The 21,698-nt window shown below is 43.7% G+C and overlaps 1 protein-coding gene across 3 annotated transcripts in view; it reads left to right on the top strand.

Annotated features, from left to right (window-relative positions):
* Window positions 1-21,698, top strand: part of SCRN1 (secernin 1) — a 78,849-nt gene that overhangs the window by 45,047 nt on the left and 12,104 nt on the right. For all 3 annotated transcript variants that reach the window (XR_003854546.1, XR_003854547.1, XM_029589204.1), the window contains exons 4-6: window positions 8,528-8,730; window positions 16,659-16,853; window positions 17,996-18,161. Coding sequence is in view for 1 of the 3 variants with exons in the window: in XM_029589204.1 (XP_029445064.1) it covers window positions 8,528-8,730; window positions 16,659-16,853; window positions 17,996-18,161 (564 nt within the window). In the remaining 2 variants the exon portion in view is untranslated. The remainder of the gene's footprint in view (window positions 1-8,527; window positions 8,731-16,658; window positions 16,854-17,995; window positions 18,162-21,698) is intronic.

Here is a 21,698-nt window from a genome sequence, read left to right as displayed (position 1 = left end):
CCTGCTCTCTCTCTCACCCCCTCACCCCTCCTCTCTCCTAATCTCTCATCCTCCCCTCGCGTCCTCTCTCTCACCCTCTCCTCCTCTCTCTCACCCTCTCCTCCTCTCTCTCATACCCCCCTCCTCCCCCTTCTCACACGTCCTCCCCCTCCACACACACACCTTTCTACATACATTCATACTCACCGGGGCCTTCATCTTTGCCGCGAGTGGAGTACGTCCCGAGGCACGCGGGGGCCTTCATGTTCGCCACGAATGGCGCGCGTGCTCCATTTGCGGCACGCCGGGGCCTTATGTTCACCGCGACCGGCGCGCCGGGGAACTTCATCTTCAGTGTGACTGGTGCGCGGGGGGGCCTTCATCTTTGCCGCGAACAGTGCGCTCCGTTTGCGGCATGCCGGGGTCTCTGCCATTTTCTGCACAGAATTTGGCAATTCTGCACAGGGGTTGAATTCTGAACAAATTCTGCGCTCCACAGTAGTGCAGAATTCCCCCAGGACTAGGTAGAGCTCATCAGAGTTGCGTGAAAAACACAAAGAAAAACACCCTGGATCCTCTGCTTCTCTGTCAGAGGTTAGAGCCAGCTGCACTGAATATCGCAGAAGATGTGAATACGCAGGCTGACCACCAGTTGGCAACATAACAGTACTAAGGAAAGCATGCAAAATAAAAGCATGAACACAGCATTAGCAAACAGAAACAGTCCTTAGCCTCTGCGCTGCCGTTATGGCCTCGCAACCCTCTTCAACACTTCAGCGCGGGGAGGCAAGGGCAAAGGCCCTGGAGCTTATCTGTCACACACAAGGGATCTCCTAGCCAAGGGGTGGGCAAAAATTTTTTTTTTTCAACCGGAGCCACATCACTGGCTCTTGGCTGCGCTGAGTGGTTTTTGTTTTTTTTTGGGGGGGGAGCCCTGTTAGGAGCATCCTGGGGGCTGAGGAGAGAGAGAGAGAGAGGGTTGTCCACTCTTGGAGCTCCTGGGTCACACAGTTCTCTCCGTCTCCTCTCCCACTCACTGTTCCTCTCACTCTCCTCTCTTCTCCCTCATCCTTTCCTCCCTCCACTCCCATTTTCTCTCTCTTCCTCCTCTCCCGCTCGCTCTCTCTGAGCCAGGGAAGGTAATCTCTGTCCATCACCAGTGGCTGAAGGGCGCTGCAGTCCGTGGCCGCCTCCTGAAGCACTGCGATGGTATCTGGCAGCAGGGGGAAGGGTACGGGGATCTAATCCCAGAAACACCCCCTGACAGCCGTGCGTGGGCACCCATGGGATCGCAGCTTCCACTGCCTTGTTGTGAGCAGGGTTGGGGCAGGAAGTTCAGGTGAGGCTAAAGGCAAACCAGACGAAAATAAAAGTGTCTTCTCAATCTCATGCTTTTTTTTTTTTTGGTCCCCCAAGATTTTCTTCTCTCTTCTCTTTGTAAGTTTTCTTCCTGGTCTTTTAAACTCGGCCCTCCGCCATCTGATTCATTTACTATGTTACCAAGGTGACCAAAACTGTGCTTCACATTCCTTACAAAACTCTTATAACTTGTTAGAGTAAATATTCTACCCTGGTTCACAATCAGTTCTGAAGAGCTTTTGAGAGTCTTGGTGGGTTATGAAACTCTTTAAAGGACCAATAAATATAAAAATTGTAGCACGTGAGCTTTTGATTCCAGGACGTCTCTCCCTACTTCCCAGTAGGGAGAGACGGTATGGGAACGGCTGCAAAGGTGGGATTGAGATCTCAGGGGGGGACCTGTTCCCATGCTCCTCCCTCTTCCCCCCATGCTGGCTGTGGCTTCAGAGGAGGGTAGCCAGCTGTCCAAATGCCTAAGAGCAGAAAGGAGGTTAAATCACTGCTGCATTGATCTCGATGAGAAGGGGAACACAGATGTCCCATATCCCTCATTCAAGCTTTTTTTTTTTTCTTCTTCTTTTTTTTTCTGCATGGGAGAGTTTGTATCCAGGCCAGGCTAAGTCTCCGAAGGTGGCAGGTGGACAATCTGTGAGGAAGAGAAGGCCAGCTGCCAGAGTACAAAGATTGCTTTACTACTTTCTTTAAAAAAAATAGTTTTGCAGGCTGCAAAGGCAGGCCCCTTAGAAGCCGATAGTAGCTTTCACGTAATTTGTATATTTAAAGTCAAGTGTTCAAAGTCAGCAAGCTGTAGAAGAGTAACTGTGCCTATAAATATAAATAGCTTGGAAATGCCATCAAAGTGGTAATTAAAAGATAAGGACTTTGGGAGCTGAAAAAGTTTTAGTGCCGTCCTCAAAATGCAAGAGTTCTGGAACAGTGGTGATTGCATGTGCACCCCAGGAGAGCTGTGGAGCGCGGTGCTCTGAAATAACATTGTCAGTGCGATGCACTGGGCACAGAAGAGTTTAGTGTATGGCGGCTGATGTTCCAGCTAACCAGAGAACATTCCACACTTTTTTTAATCTTCAAAACCATAATGTCATGGCAAAGTCTTTGTGTATCGAGTTATGGAATCTAGTCAGTAACGTAGCTTCCTCAGGAAAACAAGCAGTGTGCTTAGAGCAGAGGGCAACGTTCACAGTAGTGAAATGGGTATAGGCTCGAGAGGTAAAGAGTGGAGCAGAATCCATGCCTGCCAGTCCCAAGAAGTACATTTTAAAAGACGATATTGGTAGTGGACCTCATATCCTGTTCCAGACTGCCAACCACACTAAATTCTGCCCATTTAATAGGTGGGAACCCTCTTCCGGTAGAAGCATAAATTAGATATCAGTAATACGTCAAGGTCTGTAAACATTTTACTTATAATTTTGTACTTTCATTTCTCCTAATAATTAAAAAAAAAAAAAAAAAAAAAAAAGGTGAGCAAGAGCGAATTCTTGAACAGTATTTGTTTTTCCCTCACAGATGTAAAAGCCTCCTTTTGTTCATGGACATCATCCTAACTTGCAGCAGAATTCATCTACGTTTTTCAAAGTACACTTTGACCACTGCTGTCAAATAACCTGTTTAGGTTGACGCTATGGCCTGGTGAAAAAGCTAAAGGGGCACTCCATGTTGATACTCGTCTTCCAAAAAATGTTCATTTTTGTGCTGTTGAATAAGTTGTTGCTCTGCAGCTTGGTGCTACTTAAATGTTTCTGAAAACTGGCCCAAGAATTCCCATTTTGAAAGTCTGCTCATGTGCAGCAACTGAACTAGCTGGAGGCCTAGGGCAATCACGCCCAGCCTAGATTTCTGCACTGTGCATGTACTTCTGGGTTTCTCCAGTACTCATAGGACAGTGGCAGAGGAGGCAATAATGTGACACTGGCCAACAGCAGCTGTAATAATTGATGCCTGCCAACACTTCCTGGGAACCTGAAGAATGGACGGTGGCCAATGTAATGCCGATTTAAAAAAAAAAAAAAGAGTTTCCAGGGGTGATTCGGAAAACTACAGACAGTGCCTGATGTCCCTGCCAGGAAAAATGGTTAAAAGTATTCTAAAGAACAAAATTACTGAACACATAGATAGCCGTAGTTTAACTGGATAAAGTCAACATGGATTTAGCCAAGTCTTGCCTCACCAGTTTGCTACATTTTTTTTTTGAAGGCATGAATAAACATGGAGAAAAGTGAGCCAGATGATATATTGTATCTGGATTTTTAGAAAATGTTTGGCAAAGTACCTCATGAGACACTTGAGGAAATTAAAAAGTTATAGGATAGGAGGCAATGTTCTGCTGTGGATTGAGAACTGGTTAAAAGAGAGAAAAACAGAGAGTAGAGCTAAATGGTCAATTTTCTCAATGGAGAAAGATGAATAGTGGAGTGCCCCAATATCTGTACTAGGACCGCTGCTTTTTAACATATTTATAAATGACCTAGATATGGGAATGAGTGATCACATTTGCTGCTGATACAAAATTATTCAAAAGTTGTTAAATAAGAAGAGGATTGTGAGAAATATCAAGAGGACCTTGCAAGGCTGGGAGACCGGGCATCCTAATGGCAGATGACCTTTAATGTGGACTAGTACAAAGTGATACGTGTAGGGAAAAGTAACCAAATTTATAGCTATACAATGTGAGGTTCCACTTTGGGAGTCACCACTCAGGAAAAGGATCTAGTCGTCATCATGGATAATATGTGACATCCTCTGCTCAGTGTGTGTCGGCAACCAAGAAAGCAAATAAACTGCTAGGAATTATTAGGAAAGGAACTGGAGAATAAAACAATATCATCATGTCTCGTTCCATGGTGTGACCACACCGTTAGTATTGTGTACAGTTCTGGTCACCACATCTCAGAAAAAAACATAGAATCAGAAAAGGTACCGAGAAGGGGGACCAAAATGATTAAGGGGATGGACCAATTTCCCTAAAGAAAGGCTAAAGAGGTTTGGCTTTTCAGCTTGTTGAAAAGATGGCTGAGGGGAGTTATGATAGAGGTCTATAAAATAATGAGTGGAGTAGAACAGGTAAACGCAAATCAGTTGTTAACTCTTTTAAAAAAAAAATACTAGGGGACATTTAAGCCAAATAGGCGAAAATATATTTTTTTACTTTAATGTATAATTAAATCCTGGAATTTGTTGCCAGAGGATGTGGTGAAAACTGTTCATAATGCTGAGTTTATAAAAAAGCTTTAGATAAGTTTTTGGAAGAAAAATCCATAACTCTTAAGGTGGACTTGAGGAAATCCACTGCTTATCCCAAGGATAAGCAGTGGATTTCCTCAAGTCCACCTTAAGAGTTATGGGATAAGCAGCATGGAATCTGTTGATGTTTTGGGATCTTGACAGATACTCGTGACCTGGATTGACCACTGTTGGAAACAGGATGCTGTGCTTGATGGACCTTTTAGTCTGATCAAGTATGGCAAGTCTTATGTTCTCTTTTTTTTATATATATATTTATAGTTTTTTACATTAATTCCAAGAAATAATTCTTCTACAGAAAAAAAAAACCCCAAAGTAATCAAGGTAACAATTCAAAATTTACATAAGGAAAATTTCAATGAAACTTTAGCCCACAATAAGGGGAGAATATTCTAAGAAAGAGTTAATTTAAACAGAAGAAATAAGACAACCAGTCATGGCATCAAGCTCAGCGAAAAACATATACCATATTTATGCTAGCCATCATACAGAAGCACTGGTAACATAGGAGAGGACAAAACCAATGGGGGAATAAGGGCCCACCTCTGGATTATAAAATTAGACAATTGGGGGAACAGAAAAATATATTTAACCCCTTGCAGCTTAACCACACATTTACAGGGGAAATTTAACCAAAACAATGCCCCAAGTTGTAACACCCCAAGCCTCAACAACAAAAATATTTCTTGTATGCTGAGTTGCTTTGGCCATACCAGGAAATATATTAACCCAAAAATTTAAAAAGGAATTTAATTTATTATGAAAGAAAGTCTCATCATGAAATCCCAATCTGAATCCGCCACTAAAGTTGAGGCAAAAATTTCTGCAATGGCAGAACTCTCCAGAAAATCAGTAATATTCTGAACATCAAAGGATGGTGGTTGTTCAGGATCCTAATGAGAAGACTTCTTTGCTGATGGCAGATAATAAGCCTTAGAAATAGGTGGCAAAATATTCTCAGGAATTTTCAGAACTTCCATGAAGTATTTTCTCAACATCTGCGATGGCAACACTTTCTGTCTAGGAAAATTTATCAATCTAATATTTTTAGATCTAACCAGTAATTCAGTTTTGTATTGCAAAGCCAAATGCCCCTTTGACATAGACCCAACATATCTGGCATTGGAGCTCCTGAAACTATAATGAAAGTCTTTCCAATCTCTTTGTGCAGTTTGTAGGGAAATAGAAAGAGATTGTTGAGAGAAACATATTGTCCCAACTGAGAGGAAAGACTAGCAATTGCTTCCCAAATAATCTAGAGTAAAATCTTCTATCCCCTTAGAAAGTCCCTGAAGTGCAAACAATGATTCACCCATATCCACAGTATGGGGATCAGAGGCCGCATCATCTTGCCCTGTTCCTCCTTCTCCAACTCCTTCCGCCACGGGCAACAGCGAAGCTGCTGAAATGACCAATAAGGATCATGCAATGCCTTCTAGCCATGAATCCACCACAGCACAGGCAACAGCCCCTGTCCTAAAACCAGGCAAGGGCTGATTGGGGAGCATGGCTATCCGGAGATAACAAAATGATAAAATCCGGGGAGAGCTGCACCGATCCTTCGCATGCCGCACTGCCCAAGAGCATCTCTCTGGAAATCTTATGTTCTTATTTGTTGCATAAGAGGCCAGGTTTATTTTAATGGCAATTTTCAAATAATTTTCATAATCTTTTAAAAACCAGGAGGTCAGTATTCAGCCGTGGGTTGTCCAGGGTTTGCCAGGTTTGGATTTTGTTGCATCCATTGATGGCATCTTTTTTTTTTTTTTAACAGGGTAATTAAGAATGTTTTTCAAAAACCCTTTATCTGGGTAAATACCACTTTACTTGAGCAAAAAGGCTGTCAGAAAACTTCCCACCCTTAGCCCGGCCGAAAGGAAGCACTGAGTTCCACTGCCTGTGCTTTTAGCCGAGTTAAGTGGCAGTGTGCCTGGGGTGCATGATTTGGGAAGCGTAATAACTAATGCCCAGGACATTACATTTTCAAATGTACGCATGCTAATCCCCAGCCGCATTTAGCCTACGCTCAAAAAGGTACATTTTTAAACCTGTGTGAGGGCATCCATGTGCTTGCGGTTCCTGGCGCGCGCACATGGACAAGCCGATTTTATATCAGTGTGCGTGAGTGCCGACTTGCGCACGTAAGGTGGGTACATTTTATAAGAAGCGCGCAGCGACATAATAGGGCCTTTTCCGAGTTCTCTCCCAATCCGCTAAAGGAGCAGACTAGGAGGGAACTTCCTAAACTCCCTAGCTAACCTGCCTCCCTTTTCCCCTATCCTCCCCGATCCCTAAAACCCCTCTAATTAACTTTGTTTTTTTGTTCTAATACTTACCTGTTCTCTAGAGCAGAGGAAGGTTGCATGGGCTGGCCGGCTGCTGGCGCGCGCTTCAACAGGGCAGTGCCTAATGGCGCTATCCCGGCCCACCTAAGCCCCGCCCAGACCCCACCCCTTTTTTTTTATTAAGCCGGTCTTCGGCACATACCAGGAGATACGCATGTGGTGGCTGTGGGTCTTTGAAAATGCATGCGGTGCTTGTGGCCCAGCCATGCACAAAACTCATGGTTTTAACAAGCACTAGACTTTTAAAATTAGGGTGAAAGTGAGTGCAAAATCCACTGCCAGGGGCACATGTGGACAGTTTGGTGATGGAAAGTACATGCAGACAGAATTTTTTGTCAGAAGGCAGAAAGTACCCTACCCGGGCAGGCTGTTTTGAAAATTGCCCATTGCCCCCTCCTTCCCCAAATGCCACTGCTGGATACACCTGACCTTAACATCTGAGACCCTGTCTTTTGCTATCCTTGCTGATGTCACACCCATGGCACTGCCCTAGGAAATAAAAGAAGCAGACAGATTTGACGGGGCTCACAGTCCTTACCTGCCAGCATATTCTCTGTTTCTAATATTCTGCGTAGGTAGAACAGAAGGTTGTAGAAAGAAAGAAGACATGGACTAGTTGTGAATCTTCGCATTCTTAGCCTGCGATGTGCATTATCTGCATTGCCAATGGGTCTTTGTCCAAAGTGTTCTTTGTAAAGGGCACTCAGTCCCAAGGCTCCCTCAGAAAAGATATTATGGGGTATGAGGTCTCATGGACTTGGAGCCATTTTTGATATTCATCTCAGTAAGAAGCCGAGCACAACCCAGAATTTGTTTCTGGCCAAAGGCACAAACCCCCACGCTTTATTTCTGGTGTTGTGGTTCTCTGAAAATGGACACTTAGAGCCAAAAGCTGTAGAGAAGAGCTTTTTATTAAATGCTATAAAATAATATAAATCTTAAGCAACTAATAATAAGGTACCTTATGGAGAGGCAGAGTGCCACGCAAGGCACCAGCATAAACTCCCTCTCAAATGATTTTACTGTTGATAAAGTATTGTGAAGAACTTACAGTTGTATATTTCCAACTTCTAAACTAAGTTACATAATTGTCAAAATTTCTATGATTGACTTTCTATTATAAACAAATAATCTGAATGGCCATATAGTAATTTAATTCTCATCTCGGGTGTAAATGTTTTCTTGGAATTTTGCGGCCTTGCGTCTGTTCTAAGAATTTTTTATAACTTTAGATGGAATGTCCTTGTTCTAGATATGTTTCTATGATCCTGTGGCCGGTTCTTTCTGCATTATTATCTAGCTTATAGCGTCCAACTGTCTAGGAAAACAAGTACGAGGCTGTGGCACAAATATCATGTTTTAATGTTATACTTGTTCAAGGCTGCCCATAATCAAAAATCAAAAACTTAGAAGAATAGGAATAATGATTTCTTGTGTGACATGTCAAAAAGTGTTTCACTGAGATTAAGGGCCTATGAGCACCCAAAGCACTGGGCGAGTGACCTATCAGGTGTATAGGACCAATGAAGCGTTCACACCTATGCTAATCGTACGTCTGAGTAGCTTTTCCTCTTATGTTTCAGACTCGGTCTAGAAAGAGGTGCAACAGCCAAAGAAGCCTTAGATGCTATTGTTTCGCTGCTGGAAGAGCACGGCCAAGGAGGGAATTACTATGAAGACAGAAATTCCTGCTGTTCATTCCATAGTGCTTTCTTGCTCGTGGACCGAGAAGAGGCCTGGCTTGTAGAGACTGTAGGAAAACTCTGGGCAGCAGAAAAACTCACAGGTTTGTTTTAAACAGCAGTTTGTGAGTGTGAAAGCAGCCACCATTTTTCTCTGGAAAAAGTATTTCTTAAGCAGACAAGAGATGTTTCCCTCCATCCCGTCGGGCCGATACAGTAAAGTCCGCGGGAGAGCGGGCGAACGCTTGCTCTCCCGGTGCACACAGGCCAATCCTGTGCGCGCAATTCTCTATTCAAATGAGGCCCGGCGGTAAAAACAGGCAAAAGGAGGCGCTAGGGACACTAGCGCGTCCCTAGCGCCTCCTTTTGGACCGGAGCAGCGGCTGTCAGCGGGTTTGACAGCCGACGCTCAATTTTGCCAGCGTCGGTTCTCGAGCCCGCTGACAGCCACGGGCTCAGAAACTGGACACCGGCAAAATTGAGCATCCGGTTTTCGACCCGACAGCCGTGGGCAGACTTTAAAAAAAAAAAAATTTGCTTTTGGAAACTTTCGGGACCTCCGACTTAATATCGCCATGATATTAAGTCGGAGGGTGCACAGAAAAGCAGTATCAAATAAAATACATTGTCATACAAACAGCTAAATGAGTGTTCAATCCAGCATTCAAAATAAAAACCCCAAACTGATATTGCAACTTAAGATGTGCAAAAACCCAAGAACCCTTTTGTGTTGGTAATGCAAATGTTGTGCATGCTAGAAGAAGTTTATGCTGCTGTACCTTGGCTCTGCCCTGTCTGATGGGAAGGAGGAGTGGAATTTTAGAAGTTGAAGGAAATCTAGAAGGAGCCTATCTAATGCCTGTCTGGCCTGCATTCTCTCCTTTCCCTGCGCTTCTTAGATTTTATTTTCTCCTGTCTCTTTCACTGTCTTCTCACCACCACCTCTCCCAGATAGCTCTGGCACTTCTTGACTGAGAAGATGTCAGAAAGTAGAAATCTTCCCAGGCTTTTGATTATTTCCTAAATGTTATTTTCACAAAGAAGCATATAGCACTAACCAGCTTTTCAGCTATTGAAACGCTACTCTTACAAATACTTTCTTATGTAAAAGCATTGGACTTTAGGGGGTAGCAATTGAGCTGTGCCTGTTTCCCCACTATCAGCAGTTTTTGCTGTGGTCGCTCTGAGCCTTGTGTGCGGCACCTTCAAGAGATTCTCACCAGAAGGCATCTCCTAGTGGTTACAGTGATGGGCTAAGAACCAGGGCACCAAGAGTTAAATCCCACTTCCCCCATAGAGACTCCTTGTGACCTTGGGCAAGTCACTTTATCTCCTGTTGCAACAATTATGCACTTAGGGGTAGATTTTTAAAGTTATGCGCGGGTGTAGGTTTGTTTGCGCAACCCGGCGCAAACAAATCTACGCCCGATTTTATAACATGCGTGCGCTACCGCGCACGTCCCGGGGCTTTGCGCGCACGTCCCGGGGCTACCCGCACGTCCTGGGGCTTTGCGTGCGCCGGCGCGCATAATTTCGGCTGGATTTACGTGCGCAGGGCTTTTAAAATCTGCCTCTTAGATGGTAATTTTTAAACAGCCACGAGGGTGTACATGTATGCCTGCTCTCGCGAATGGATGCATCCATTTTAATACCATGCACGCATTTATTATGAAATCGGCAGTATGTGTATTTTTATAACTTTACTACTGGTCCTGATGAGGTGCAAGTCTGGAGACTAGGGAGGGAGGAAGAGAGAGAGAGACTTTTAAAGAGGGGCACTTTCAACTCAGGGTGGGTTTTAGAGGGGGGGGGGCCGGTATTACATTGGTCTGCCTAGGGCACAGGGTCTGTAGACCTTCATAACACTGCCCCCCAAAACCCACCCTGACTTGAAAGTGCCCCTTTTACAGTGGGAGATATATAGAGTGTCAGATTGTCTCTTTAAAAGTCTCAGTCTCTCTCTCTCTCCCCACACATACACATAGTAGGCATATTTTAAATGATACGCGTGTACTTGCATGCACTATATAACATTAAGCATGTTTTTGCTCACGTGCCCAATATGCGTGTTTATGGGTGCACTTCCGCACCTTTTAAAATTTACTTCTTTGTACACAAATTGGGGGTTTTCTGCACATAAATCAATGGGAACCACAAAGAAACCTGCACTGTGCACCTTCCTCCAAATCAGCTATGGTTTTGCTTCTGGGCTCTGCCCACCTTCCTCTTTGGCTTTCCAGCCTTGCAAGCCCCTAAAGCAAATCCCCCAAGTTTTCTGTGATTAAAATAATTAAAAAAAAACAAAAACCCCAGACTGGCAGTGGCTGGAGAGGGAGGGGGGCGGTCCCAGTCCTTAGGAGGGCAACCAGGAAGCTCCTTTCGTGACTGAGATTTTTATTTTATTTTATTTTTAAACAGCAGCAAAACAAGCTGGTGCACTCAAACTTGAATTAAAATGTGTGGTAAGTGGGTGTTGTTAACTCTGGTCTGTGCGCACATTTCCATGCCGGAGACATTTTTAATTCCCGGTGCATTAGCATGATATTAGCTTACTGCATCAGGAGCTAAACACATTTTTTTTACCCCACGGGTTAAGAAACTGCTGAATTTCAGCGCACTGTTTTACCACACGGCTTTCTACCTTAGTAAGCATATAGAGGACCATAATTGGAAGCAGGTAGCTGGCTAACAACAAGTTTTCTGGCTAAAGACTGATGTTTGAATATTATGGGCACTTACCTGGCTAAACTTTGGCTGGATGTCTCATTAACATAGGGACCTTCTGGGTGCATTTCTGGGAGGAGTTAGGTTATTCGGCTAACTCTGGTTGTGCCATAGAGCAGGCCTAAACTTATCCATCTCTCTTTAATAGTGCAGCTGCACCACTGAATATCCCTCCAAAGTTACCCAGATAAGTTTTTATATGCTTATGGTTTGCATTATGACTGGTGTATTGTTTTTATATTGCATATGTATACCTATGTATGTTAGTTGTAATCTGCATAGAATATTACCTATCTGCGGAATGGCCACTAAGTTTATCTGGCTAACTTTGCAACCCGGCCAGTGACTGAATGTGGATCTTGTACTTGATCTTCAAATATAAAGCACTCATTTAGTTTGTGTTTGAAAATTGGGGGTTTTGAAGATAAAAAGTGCATGCATGTTTTAAATCATGCTAATAGAAATGTAAAGTCTATTTGATGACACATGCCCATTTTGGAAAATGTAATGTACGTATGCAGTCGTCTTCCCAATCAAGTCATGACTTCAGTAGCACATATTTACTTTTAGCTGGCTGAAAATCCACTTAGAGCCAGCCAGACTGCCCGCATAACTCCCATTTTATCCTCACAGTTCCTGACTAAAGAACCTATTGGCTAAGCTGCTTTAACGTACCGGAAATAGCACAAATGGAAATGTGTAAGGAACCCTTTGGGTCCACCCCCTTGAAGAAAATCCCCCCAAAGCTTGAAACCCTGGTAGTCTTGTGGGTGCAGAAGCGACCCTCACTTACTCTTGCCCCAAAGGTGTCATTTTTTCAAAATGCCGCTGGCTACCCTTAGAGTAGATAGTGGACTTGAACATGGTCTCTACGGTTGCCTCTCTATGCTCGGACTTTGAAGTGACCCTGCCAAATTGAGAGAAGCACTTTTTGTTTTGGCCCGGTAACTTCTTTATGCTTTTTTTGGGGCTTCCAGCCCAACAGGAACCAGCCACATCTGGGCTAATGGCATAAGCCAGTGATCTTCACAATTTTTCAAGTGAGGGCCACTTTGACAAAATAAACTTTAGTGTGAGAACCAAGACAGCTGCTGGACAAAGTACCCTGGGCAAGGAGAGTCCCAGCCCTCCAGTGATATGTGGGGCCTGGGGGGGTCTTCCTGCAATGATGCAGTCAGACCTGCTGCTCAGGCGCACTCAGACTGACTCGTGTACACAAAGCAAAGTCTGCTCCTCCACCCTCTTTCCCTAAGCCATCTCCCCCCACACATTCCCTTTCCTCTTCCTCCAGCCTGTCTGTCCCACACATGTTTCTCCCCGTCGCTCTTCCCCCAAAACACATCCCCCCCTGCATCTAACACTGTCTCTCCCTGGTCCCTCTCCTCCCTACATTGCATGTGCACTCTTTCCCCCCCCCGCCATACACACTTTCCTCCATCCCCATCGTAGCTATTCTCCACACCACCCACTTCCACTAGTCTCACCTCTATCCCCTCCGAGCTAGCTTCCTCCCCAGTTTAATCCCCCACCTCACCTCACTTGCTGCTGATGCTGCCCTTAAGCCAGCTGTTTTGTTTTCTTCTAGCACCTCGCTGCTCTCAGCAAGTTTGAGCCACACAGTGCCCAAATTACCACACTGTGAGACTCACACAGGAGTTCACATACTGCATGCCTCAAACTGGCCTGTATGCCTTTCAGTGAAGAACAGTGTCATAAGCTTTCATTTGCATCTGTCTGTTTTTTTAATCCTCTTCCTCTCCCATTTAACTCCAGCATCAAAGCGACAGATCATGATGATACACATGGAACTCTGAGCCTGGCCAGTGGGCATCACTGTTGCTTTGTAACTAGGTGTTCCTTGCTTCCAGGGGCTGGGGATGCCGTCTCCACAGGCTGCCTTTTGGCCCACGGAACAGAAGCTGGATTCAGGAATAGAACCAAATATTCCCGTGCTACAGCTGATTAATTGGGTTTTCTCAAAAACAAATATTCAGTGTACGGTTGCTGGTTAAGCAAATATGCCAGTTAAGTCAGAGCCCTCTGCTTCCTATTCCAGCCCCCTCCCGGGCATCAGGGAATAGGAGGGGAGGGAGTGAGACGGAAGTGCACAGAGCAGAGAAGAGATACACTGCTCCCTAATAAAGCCTCTCTCTTCCTGTAATTTCCTCTCCCTTTCCTTCCCTTACCCTTCTGTTCCTTGCAAGGAACAGCAAGGGAAAGGGAGTGAAACTGGAGTGGACAGTTCAGAACTAAAAATATGCTACATGGCTCCCTAATTCAAACCCTCTTTCCTACGTAATGATGCTTTTAGTGGTTTTCCATGTGTACTAAACTGGAGTAAACTAGTACATGTTAAAGAAGAATACAGTTGTACAAGTGATGATAACCAAATGAAGTGCAAAAAAAAAAAAAAAAAGAATGCACTAACATTCACTGATTTATCTTTCCTGTTTGTTATTTTTTTTCCTTTAAATATCCAACTCCCTGTAATAGTCTGGACAAAATTGCTGTTTAACTCTGCTCTACACAGCTGAACTTGTGTACTAAAATGCGCTAATTAGCATTAATGACATGCAAATTAGTTTTGTGTTAATATACAAGTGTTAAAACTAGCATGTTAACACAGATGTTATTGCAAAGATTTAACTGCACCTCAAAGAGGTGTAATACAGTTTTTTGCATTGATAACTGTGTTACATTTGTTTTAAATTTTATGGTGCATTATTGTTCAGTGTGCTAATAAGTAATGAGTTGTTTTGAATCTCATTACCTCTTTAGCTTAGGGGTAGATTTTAAAAGCCCTGCGCGTGTAAATCCTGCCGGATTTATGCACGCAGGGCACCGGTGCGCCTATTTTGCATAGGCCGCCGATGCGCACAAAGCCCCGGGACACGCGTAAGTCCCGGGGCTTTGATTGGGGGGCGTGTCGGAGGCGGTGTGGCGTTCGGGGGCATGGCGGTCCATGGGCGGGGCCGGAGGCGTGATGGCAGTCCAGAGGCAGGGCCGAGTGCTCCGGCACAGCGGCCTGTGCCAGGGCTGGGAGCCGGCGACGTGCGCAAGTTACACCTGCCAGAGGCAGGCGTAACTCAATGAAATAAGGTAGGGGAGGGGGATTTAGTTAGGGCTGGGGGGTGGGTTAGATAGGGGAAGGGAGGGAAAGGTGGGAGGGGGGGACAAAAAAAAAGTTCCCTCAGAGGTCGGAGTGGCCTTGGAGGGAACGGAGGCAGGCTGCGCGGCTCGGCGCGCACAGGCTGCCGATTTTGCGCAGCCTTGCGCGCGCTGACCCCGGATTTTAAAAGATACGCGTGGCTACGCACGTATCTTTTAAAATCGGCGTACTTTTTAAAAATCTGCCCCTGAGGCTTTTGCATTAAAACTCTTGCAAGCTAATTTACCTGTGTTAAAAGTGCTGTTACAGTAAAGTAGATTGTGTTTGCTAACTGCGTTTTATGGTTGAATTTCAAAGCCGTTGACATGCATAAAACCCAGTTTTATGTGCATGAATGGCTCTTGCAAAATAGCCTGGGGCTCTGTTGGAATGCTTTTTCACGTACTGCAGAGAGGCACTGGCACAGCTGGAACTTGCATGCATTGCCTTTTTATGATTTTAAAAAGTATGACGGTAACTTTGAACCCGGTGCGCGTGTGCACATACATCTGTCTGCGCCCAGGAACGCGGCCATTTTAAAACATTCGCATGCATGTTATAAAATAGCATGGCCATGCAGACACATGCACTAAGGGCCAGATTTTCAAAAGCATTTACTCGAGCAAAACTGGTTTTTGCTCGAGTAAATACACTTTACTCAAGTAAGTGGGCTTTTCAAAATTGCTACAATATATGCCATTGAATTGTCCATAGGATTTACTCAAGTAAGTGCACTTTACCCGAGTAAATAGCTTTTGAAAATTGCTACGATAGTATGTCACATTTACATGCGTAACTCCTTTGAAAATTACCCCCTAAATTTTAAGTGGGCACACGCATGTGAGTGCAAATCCCGCTTCTACCGCGTAAATTGAGGGATTTTAAAACGTGTGCACGCAGACGCCATTCCCAGTTTTACCAGTTCATCCCCAATTTGCCCAGTTAAGACAGAGGTCCTCCAAACCCCTAGTTTAATAACCTTCACTCCCCCCAGTTAGCCCCGACCCTGAAAACCCCACAGATCTGCCTGGTTTTCTTTAAATTTTAACTTGCACATCATCCATAGCAGAAGTAAAAGTTACGCGGCAGGGGGCCTGGACGCACACCGGGTCGCATCAGTATTTACGCACACATCTTTGGTTCACGCCCCAAAATGCCCATGCCACGCCCTCACCCTGCCCCTTTTTGAAAAATTTCAAAATGTGTGCGCTGCGGGAAATACGCGTGTATCTCAGCGTGAGCGAGCACGACTTCTTCGCACATCCCCCAATTAATGCGCATGTCGGGCTTTTAAAATTCACTTCTCTATGAGTAAGTTGACCCGCATAAATTACACCTTCCGAAGAGCAGGCGTAACTTTACGTAAGTTGAGCGATGTGAGTTCTGGGCTTAATTACCCGAGCATCGTCAGAGCAAACGTACGCGCATAGGTTTGCTTTGAAAATACCAGCTAAAGCCTGCATGTAAAACAGACTTGAGCTTTACTCCCACAGTTATGAAGTGACCCACGTGACGCATACGAACGCCTGCAAAAGCATTAGGGCGCTGTAGGGCATTGGCCTCTAGGGGAGGCGAAGCTGAGCTACTGTGAGAATCTCTCTCTGTCTTTGTTCCTTCCTCCCTCCCCTCCCCCTGGCACTGTAGTGGTTTCCCAGGGTCTCACCATCCAGAAGATATCACCATGTCCAGTGCCCATGGACTGGGTCTCCCCGTGGAGTTTTGGCACAAGCACAGATGATCTTTAAGGACCCAGGTGATCTTAATCAACAAGGATGCTCTGCTGAGCTCCGGTTATTACCAGAAAGTCATATTTGAGCCTCTCTTCCTCATCCTTATGCTGGCTAGCTTTACATGACACTATGCCATCCACAAAAGTTGAGCTTAACTGAGTCTAAAAATATTTTCTTTTTTTGGTTATGTTGAGCTGCTCCGGAAATTTCTTTTTCAGAGCTGATTTAAAAAACAAAAATTATCTTCTGAACTTGTAATGAATAGTTGTGTGTGTGTGGGAGGGGGTAACCATCCTGTTGCTGTTTCTCCACGTCTCATTTTATTGAGAGAGCATAACCTCGGCTCTAAGACATACGACAGTAAAGCTTTGTTCACCATTTCCCAGCACACTGCAAGTCTCTCTCTCGTTCTTGATTTTTCAATATTTAGAGGGGGTCAAGTGCGTCTGCAATCGCCTGTCGTTAACCACAAAAACTGATGCTGAGCACCCTGAGCTTAGGAATCACGCTGCAAGCCAAGGCTGGTGGTCTGGAGGTGGAGAATTCAATTTCTCTGAGGTATTCTCGCAAGCCGAGAAACCCACAGACAGCTGTGCAGGCCAAGGAATCTTAGAGCAGCAAGAAGGTAAGTGGAGCCTGTCTGCTACAGGCTTTCTGATTTCTGATTAGTTCCTTCCTGCAGTAGAAGCCTGGATAACATACTTATTTCCGATGGAAATCATTTACAGTGTTTGCTAAATGGGTTTTGTCTTTTTGTTGCAAAGTGGAAATGTGTGCATGTTAGACTAGATAGAAACAGTTATCTGTGCTACAGGTTCAAGATTCTCCTGAAAGGCTGAAGAGGTTAGGGCTGTTCAGTCTGGAGAAGAGACTACTGAGGAGGGATGTGATAGAAGTCTACAAAATCATGAAAGGACTTTAACGTGTTAATGTAAATCGGTTATTTGCTCTGTCAGATAATACAAGGACCAGGGGGCACTCCATGCAGTTAGCAAGTAGCTCATCTAAAACAAATCGAAGAAAATTCTTTTTCACTCCGTGCATAGTTAAGCTCTGGAATTCATTGCCAGAGGATGTGCTTACAGCAGTTACTGTAACTGGGTTTAAAAAAGGTTTGGATAAGTTCCTAGAGGATAAATCCATTGCTATGACAGTAATTAATAAGCAGTAGTAGCTTGTGATTTATCTAATGTTTGGGTACTTGCCAGGTACTCGTAGCCTGGATTGGCCACTGTTGGAAACAGGATGCTGGGCCTGATGGACCCTTGGTCTGACCCAGTATGGCATATCTTATGTTCTTATATGTTCGTATGTCCCCCCCCCAAATGCTCTTGCACATACATACAAACAAACAAATACAAATACCAGCGTGCATTTTTCTGACACCCGGAGAAATGATGGTGGTTGGATTGGTGTTGGATATAATACTTTACTACTTTTTTCTCAAGCAGAAGTGGCTGCCACAGCTAATGAGTGCCCCTTCCTTTTTTTCGTCCCTCCAAGCCCCTTTGTGTTTGTACCCTAAGCAAGGAGAAAGAAGCATGCATTAACGTGCAGCCTGTCGGATGGCTTTGCTTTGACAGTCTATTCGATGGAGCCTGTGGAGCTGGGTTGTGCTATGGTAGAGTCACTTCACCCAGACCTTGGGGTGGGACGGATGGTGAAAAATTCATTTACTGTCTTTTGAAGTACCTTTAATAATAAATTTAAAAAACCCACTTTTATTTGACCATCTAGCATTTTTTTTTTTTATTTTGTCCCTTGCAGGAAGCATCACGATGGAAGCAATGATTAAAGTTTTGCGTGACAAAGGCAGTGGCATCTGTGTGGATTCAGACTCTTTCCTTACTACGGCTAGCATGGTGTCCATCCTACCTCAGAGCGGGAATTCTCCGTGTGTTCACTTCTTTACGGGCACACCAGATCCTTCCAGGTTAGTCATGGCACTAGAGTATCAGGGCAGCAGCCCCTACCAGATCAAGAGATTTCAATATAAAGCTGTTAATCATAATCATACGGATAGGTCTTTTTTTTTTTTTTTTTTTACCTAGTGGTTTCCTCTTGCTCTTTTTGGGTTTTCAGCTTAAATTAATTAATTTATTTATCAGGTTTTATATACCGTCATTAAGAAAATATTAATTGGAACAAATGCTGGCATCTGGCATTGTGAGCTTTCATTCCCACCTAGCCAGGGATTTTTTCCTCATTTACATCCCCTCCCAATTTATTTATTTGATTGTTTATAAACAGTTGATTTTTCGCCTTTTGCTAAAGTTGGTCTCAAGATGGATTACAATATATTTAAATGAACAAAGGCATTAGAACAGCTTACAATCGAATCAGAACTTGCAATTAATGTAGCATTGGGATCCAGCAGAGGAAACCCAATTGTGAATAATTTCAAGACCCAGTTGTGTCCCTGTTGTGTATAACATTCTTTGCAGCAATAGTTTTTGGCTACGGCCCTTCAGTCATGGGCCCTAAATCGAGATGTTGCCCATGTATGATGACTATGACAGCTTCCCCCCCCCCCCCCCACTCCCACCCACAAGGGCTGCAAGTGCTATCTCCACAGCATCCCCATCTCTGGCCAACCCGTAGTGTGGAAGATCTGACCCGGGAATGAAACCCATGTGTCTCCATGTGGCAATGCCTTTTTGCAAACAGTTTCAATCTGAAATCTTGTTTTACAAGACACCGATCATGTTGACCTCCGATGCCCTGAGCTAATACTCCAAGGCTGCCAACCAAATGCTCCATCTCCACATTGAAGACTCATCCACTAGTAAGCTGCTGTGTGCTTGTGTTGCCTTATCAGGATAGGGCTTATCAGCCAAAATGGACTGACAAAAAATATCTCAATCTATATAAGCAGTCTGTCTCTGCTAAGGCCAATGGAAGAAAAAGGTGGGAAGAGACAGACTTAAACTGATGTCACAAAAGTGAGCAAGGAATGGTGAGATAGCTGCAGAGAGTCTTTATTTTAAAGCATATGGGGACAGACTTAACGATTAAACATGTATACCCTAGTGGGAAAAGTGGGACATTTAAATAACATTAACATTTAATTAACATAATTAGCATTAACATAATTAACATATAATTAACATTCAAGAAAAAACTCAAGACGTGGCTGTTCACGCAGGCCTTTCCTAACTCCAACATTATGTAACTCCCATCAATCAACTCGCTTCGCTAGTATTAGCGTTAATAGCCACCTCTTACAATGTTATTTATACAATGTTATTCATACTTATATATAATTATCTGATCTCCATTTTCCTTCTCACTCCAAGTTATTGATTTCCCTGTTATATGTAACTGCTTTTCTGCACTATTGTTCAAATTGTAAAGCTTTATTATAACTGCACCCCTGTTTCTTGTGAACCAGCATGATGGGACTACTGTCTTGAATGTTGGTATATAAAAAACTTAAATAAATAAATAAACTTAAATAAATAACTCTGAGGCGGGCCTCTCAACAGAAAGGAGACTCTTGAACCAGAAGTCATAGGACAAGAGTGAGAAGGGATAAACTCAGAGGTATTCTAAGGAAATATTTGGGTGGTGGATGCATGGAATCGCCTCCTCAATGGAGGTGGTAGAGACAAGGGCAGTGTCTGAATTCAAGAAAGCTCAAGATAAGCACAGGAGATCTCTTAGGGAGTGATAGGATTGAAGGGATAAGCCATTGTGTGGATGGGCAGACAAGATGGGCCATATGGTCGTGTTTTGCCATCATGTTTCCATGAAAGCCATTGATCTATTATCTGAGTGTAGAATGCCCACGGTGTGGACTGAATTGAGAGTGTACCAGAACGCATTATTAGTACTATTATTTTGATTATGATCCTGACGCAGGGTACCATCAATTAATGAGCAGCATAAAATACAATCCAAAATCCTCCTGTGGCAGCAAATGCAAAGTCTGCTCAACCAAGTTGCTCATTTTGTCTGCTTTATGAGGAGGGAGTTGTTGATACAGGATATCTCCAGTCAGGTAGGAGCTAGGAAGGTTATCGGGTAAAATTGCCATTTTGTCACTAAAATAATTTTTATCCATGCAGCCACAGCAATTCAGGAGGAGGTGATTTTAAATAGTAATATCCAGTGGTGATTTTCTATTAAAAAAAAAAAAAAAGAAAAGAAAGGTATCAGGTCTTGTTATATACTTCACTGATGGCAGATGATCTTTTTACTTCCCCTTCATAGAACTTATATAGCAAACCAGTCACACCTACACAACACCAACTCTCAGGACTCAAACAGCTACAACCCTACCCATTTATGTATTTATATACATTTATATTCTGCACCTTTCCATCATAGTTCAGGGCAAATCATAGTATACATCCATAATAAATAAATACAATTTAAAACATTCAGCATGAAATACAAAAGAATACTCAAAATGAATAAACCAAAAAAATAAAATAACATTTGACCCATGAAAAGGCAGCACTGCGAAAATAGCAGCATGTCCTAGAACAGCAATATATCTCCTATTGGGAGAACAGAACAAGCCAAACTGCTTTATATTCCTACATAGAAACTACATACTAGCAGAATACCTCACCTTGGACACACACACAACAGGCAGACAAACCCTCCTTAGATACAGATTGTGACCACAAATTAGAAATACAAATATGCAGATAAAAATTGGACTGAAAACACTAAGAAGCCAGACTCTATATGCAATATAATACTGGAGAAATAAGAGCAGAGATTAATTTCTTCCCCATTCTCCATTTCCCTTCTCCCCTGTGTTTCAAACCAGTTCCTCCAGCCTCCTAGGCCTCTCTTTCTCTTCCTCCCTCCGTAACCCGACCCCAGCCAGTAAGAGAGTGACTCCTGTGGCCTGCTGCTTTTAATCTGTGCCTCCTGCTGCTGGCACCTCTCCTTCCTATAGTATTCAAACTACAACAATCAGCAGTTTGTTTAAACTGCATGGTTTTATGTAGATTTATGGAGCACCTCACAGTACAAACAGCTGATCTGCAAACCATGTGAGAGGTAAAGACGCCAGCAACAAGAAGAGTAGGCTAGAAGGTCTGGCGCACTGGTGTAGCTCTCCTGTCAGCCTTCCTATGCTGGATCATGGAAGGGGGAGTGAGGAAATTGGGGCAGGGCCAGCATAGCAGTCATGCTCTAAAACTGAGGTGGCAAGCCACTCCTCTCCCAAAGGCATAGGCAATTTGGTGCCTATGGCCACATGGAAAAGTTCGCCCTCACCCTGTGCACAACACAATGCCACGAGCTAGAAGACTTTTACATTTTTTTTTTATTTAAAGCATAATACTATTACTATTATAATCTACAAATAACACAAGTGTGACCTTCAGGTCTGTGAAGAAATCATCCTTATCTTCTACAAGGACTGACCCTTAATTCTTGCTACATGAAATATAAATACATGTAACATGAGAAAAAATAAAACTGAGAAAATGAGGAATGAAATCAAATAAAG

Source organism: Rhinatrema bivittatum, chromosome 2 (assembly GCF_901001135.1).
Source record: "Rhinatrema bivittatum chromosome 2, aRhiBiv1.1, whole genome shotgun sequence".
NCBI classification, from domain to species: domain Eukaryota; kingdom Metazoa; phylum Chordata; class Amphibia; order Gymnophiona; family Rhinatrematidae; genus Rhinatrema; species Rhinatrema bivittatum.
This window is presented reverse-complemented; position numbering and strand designations above follow the sequence as displayed.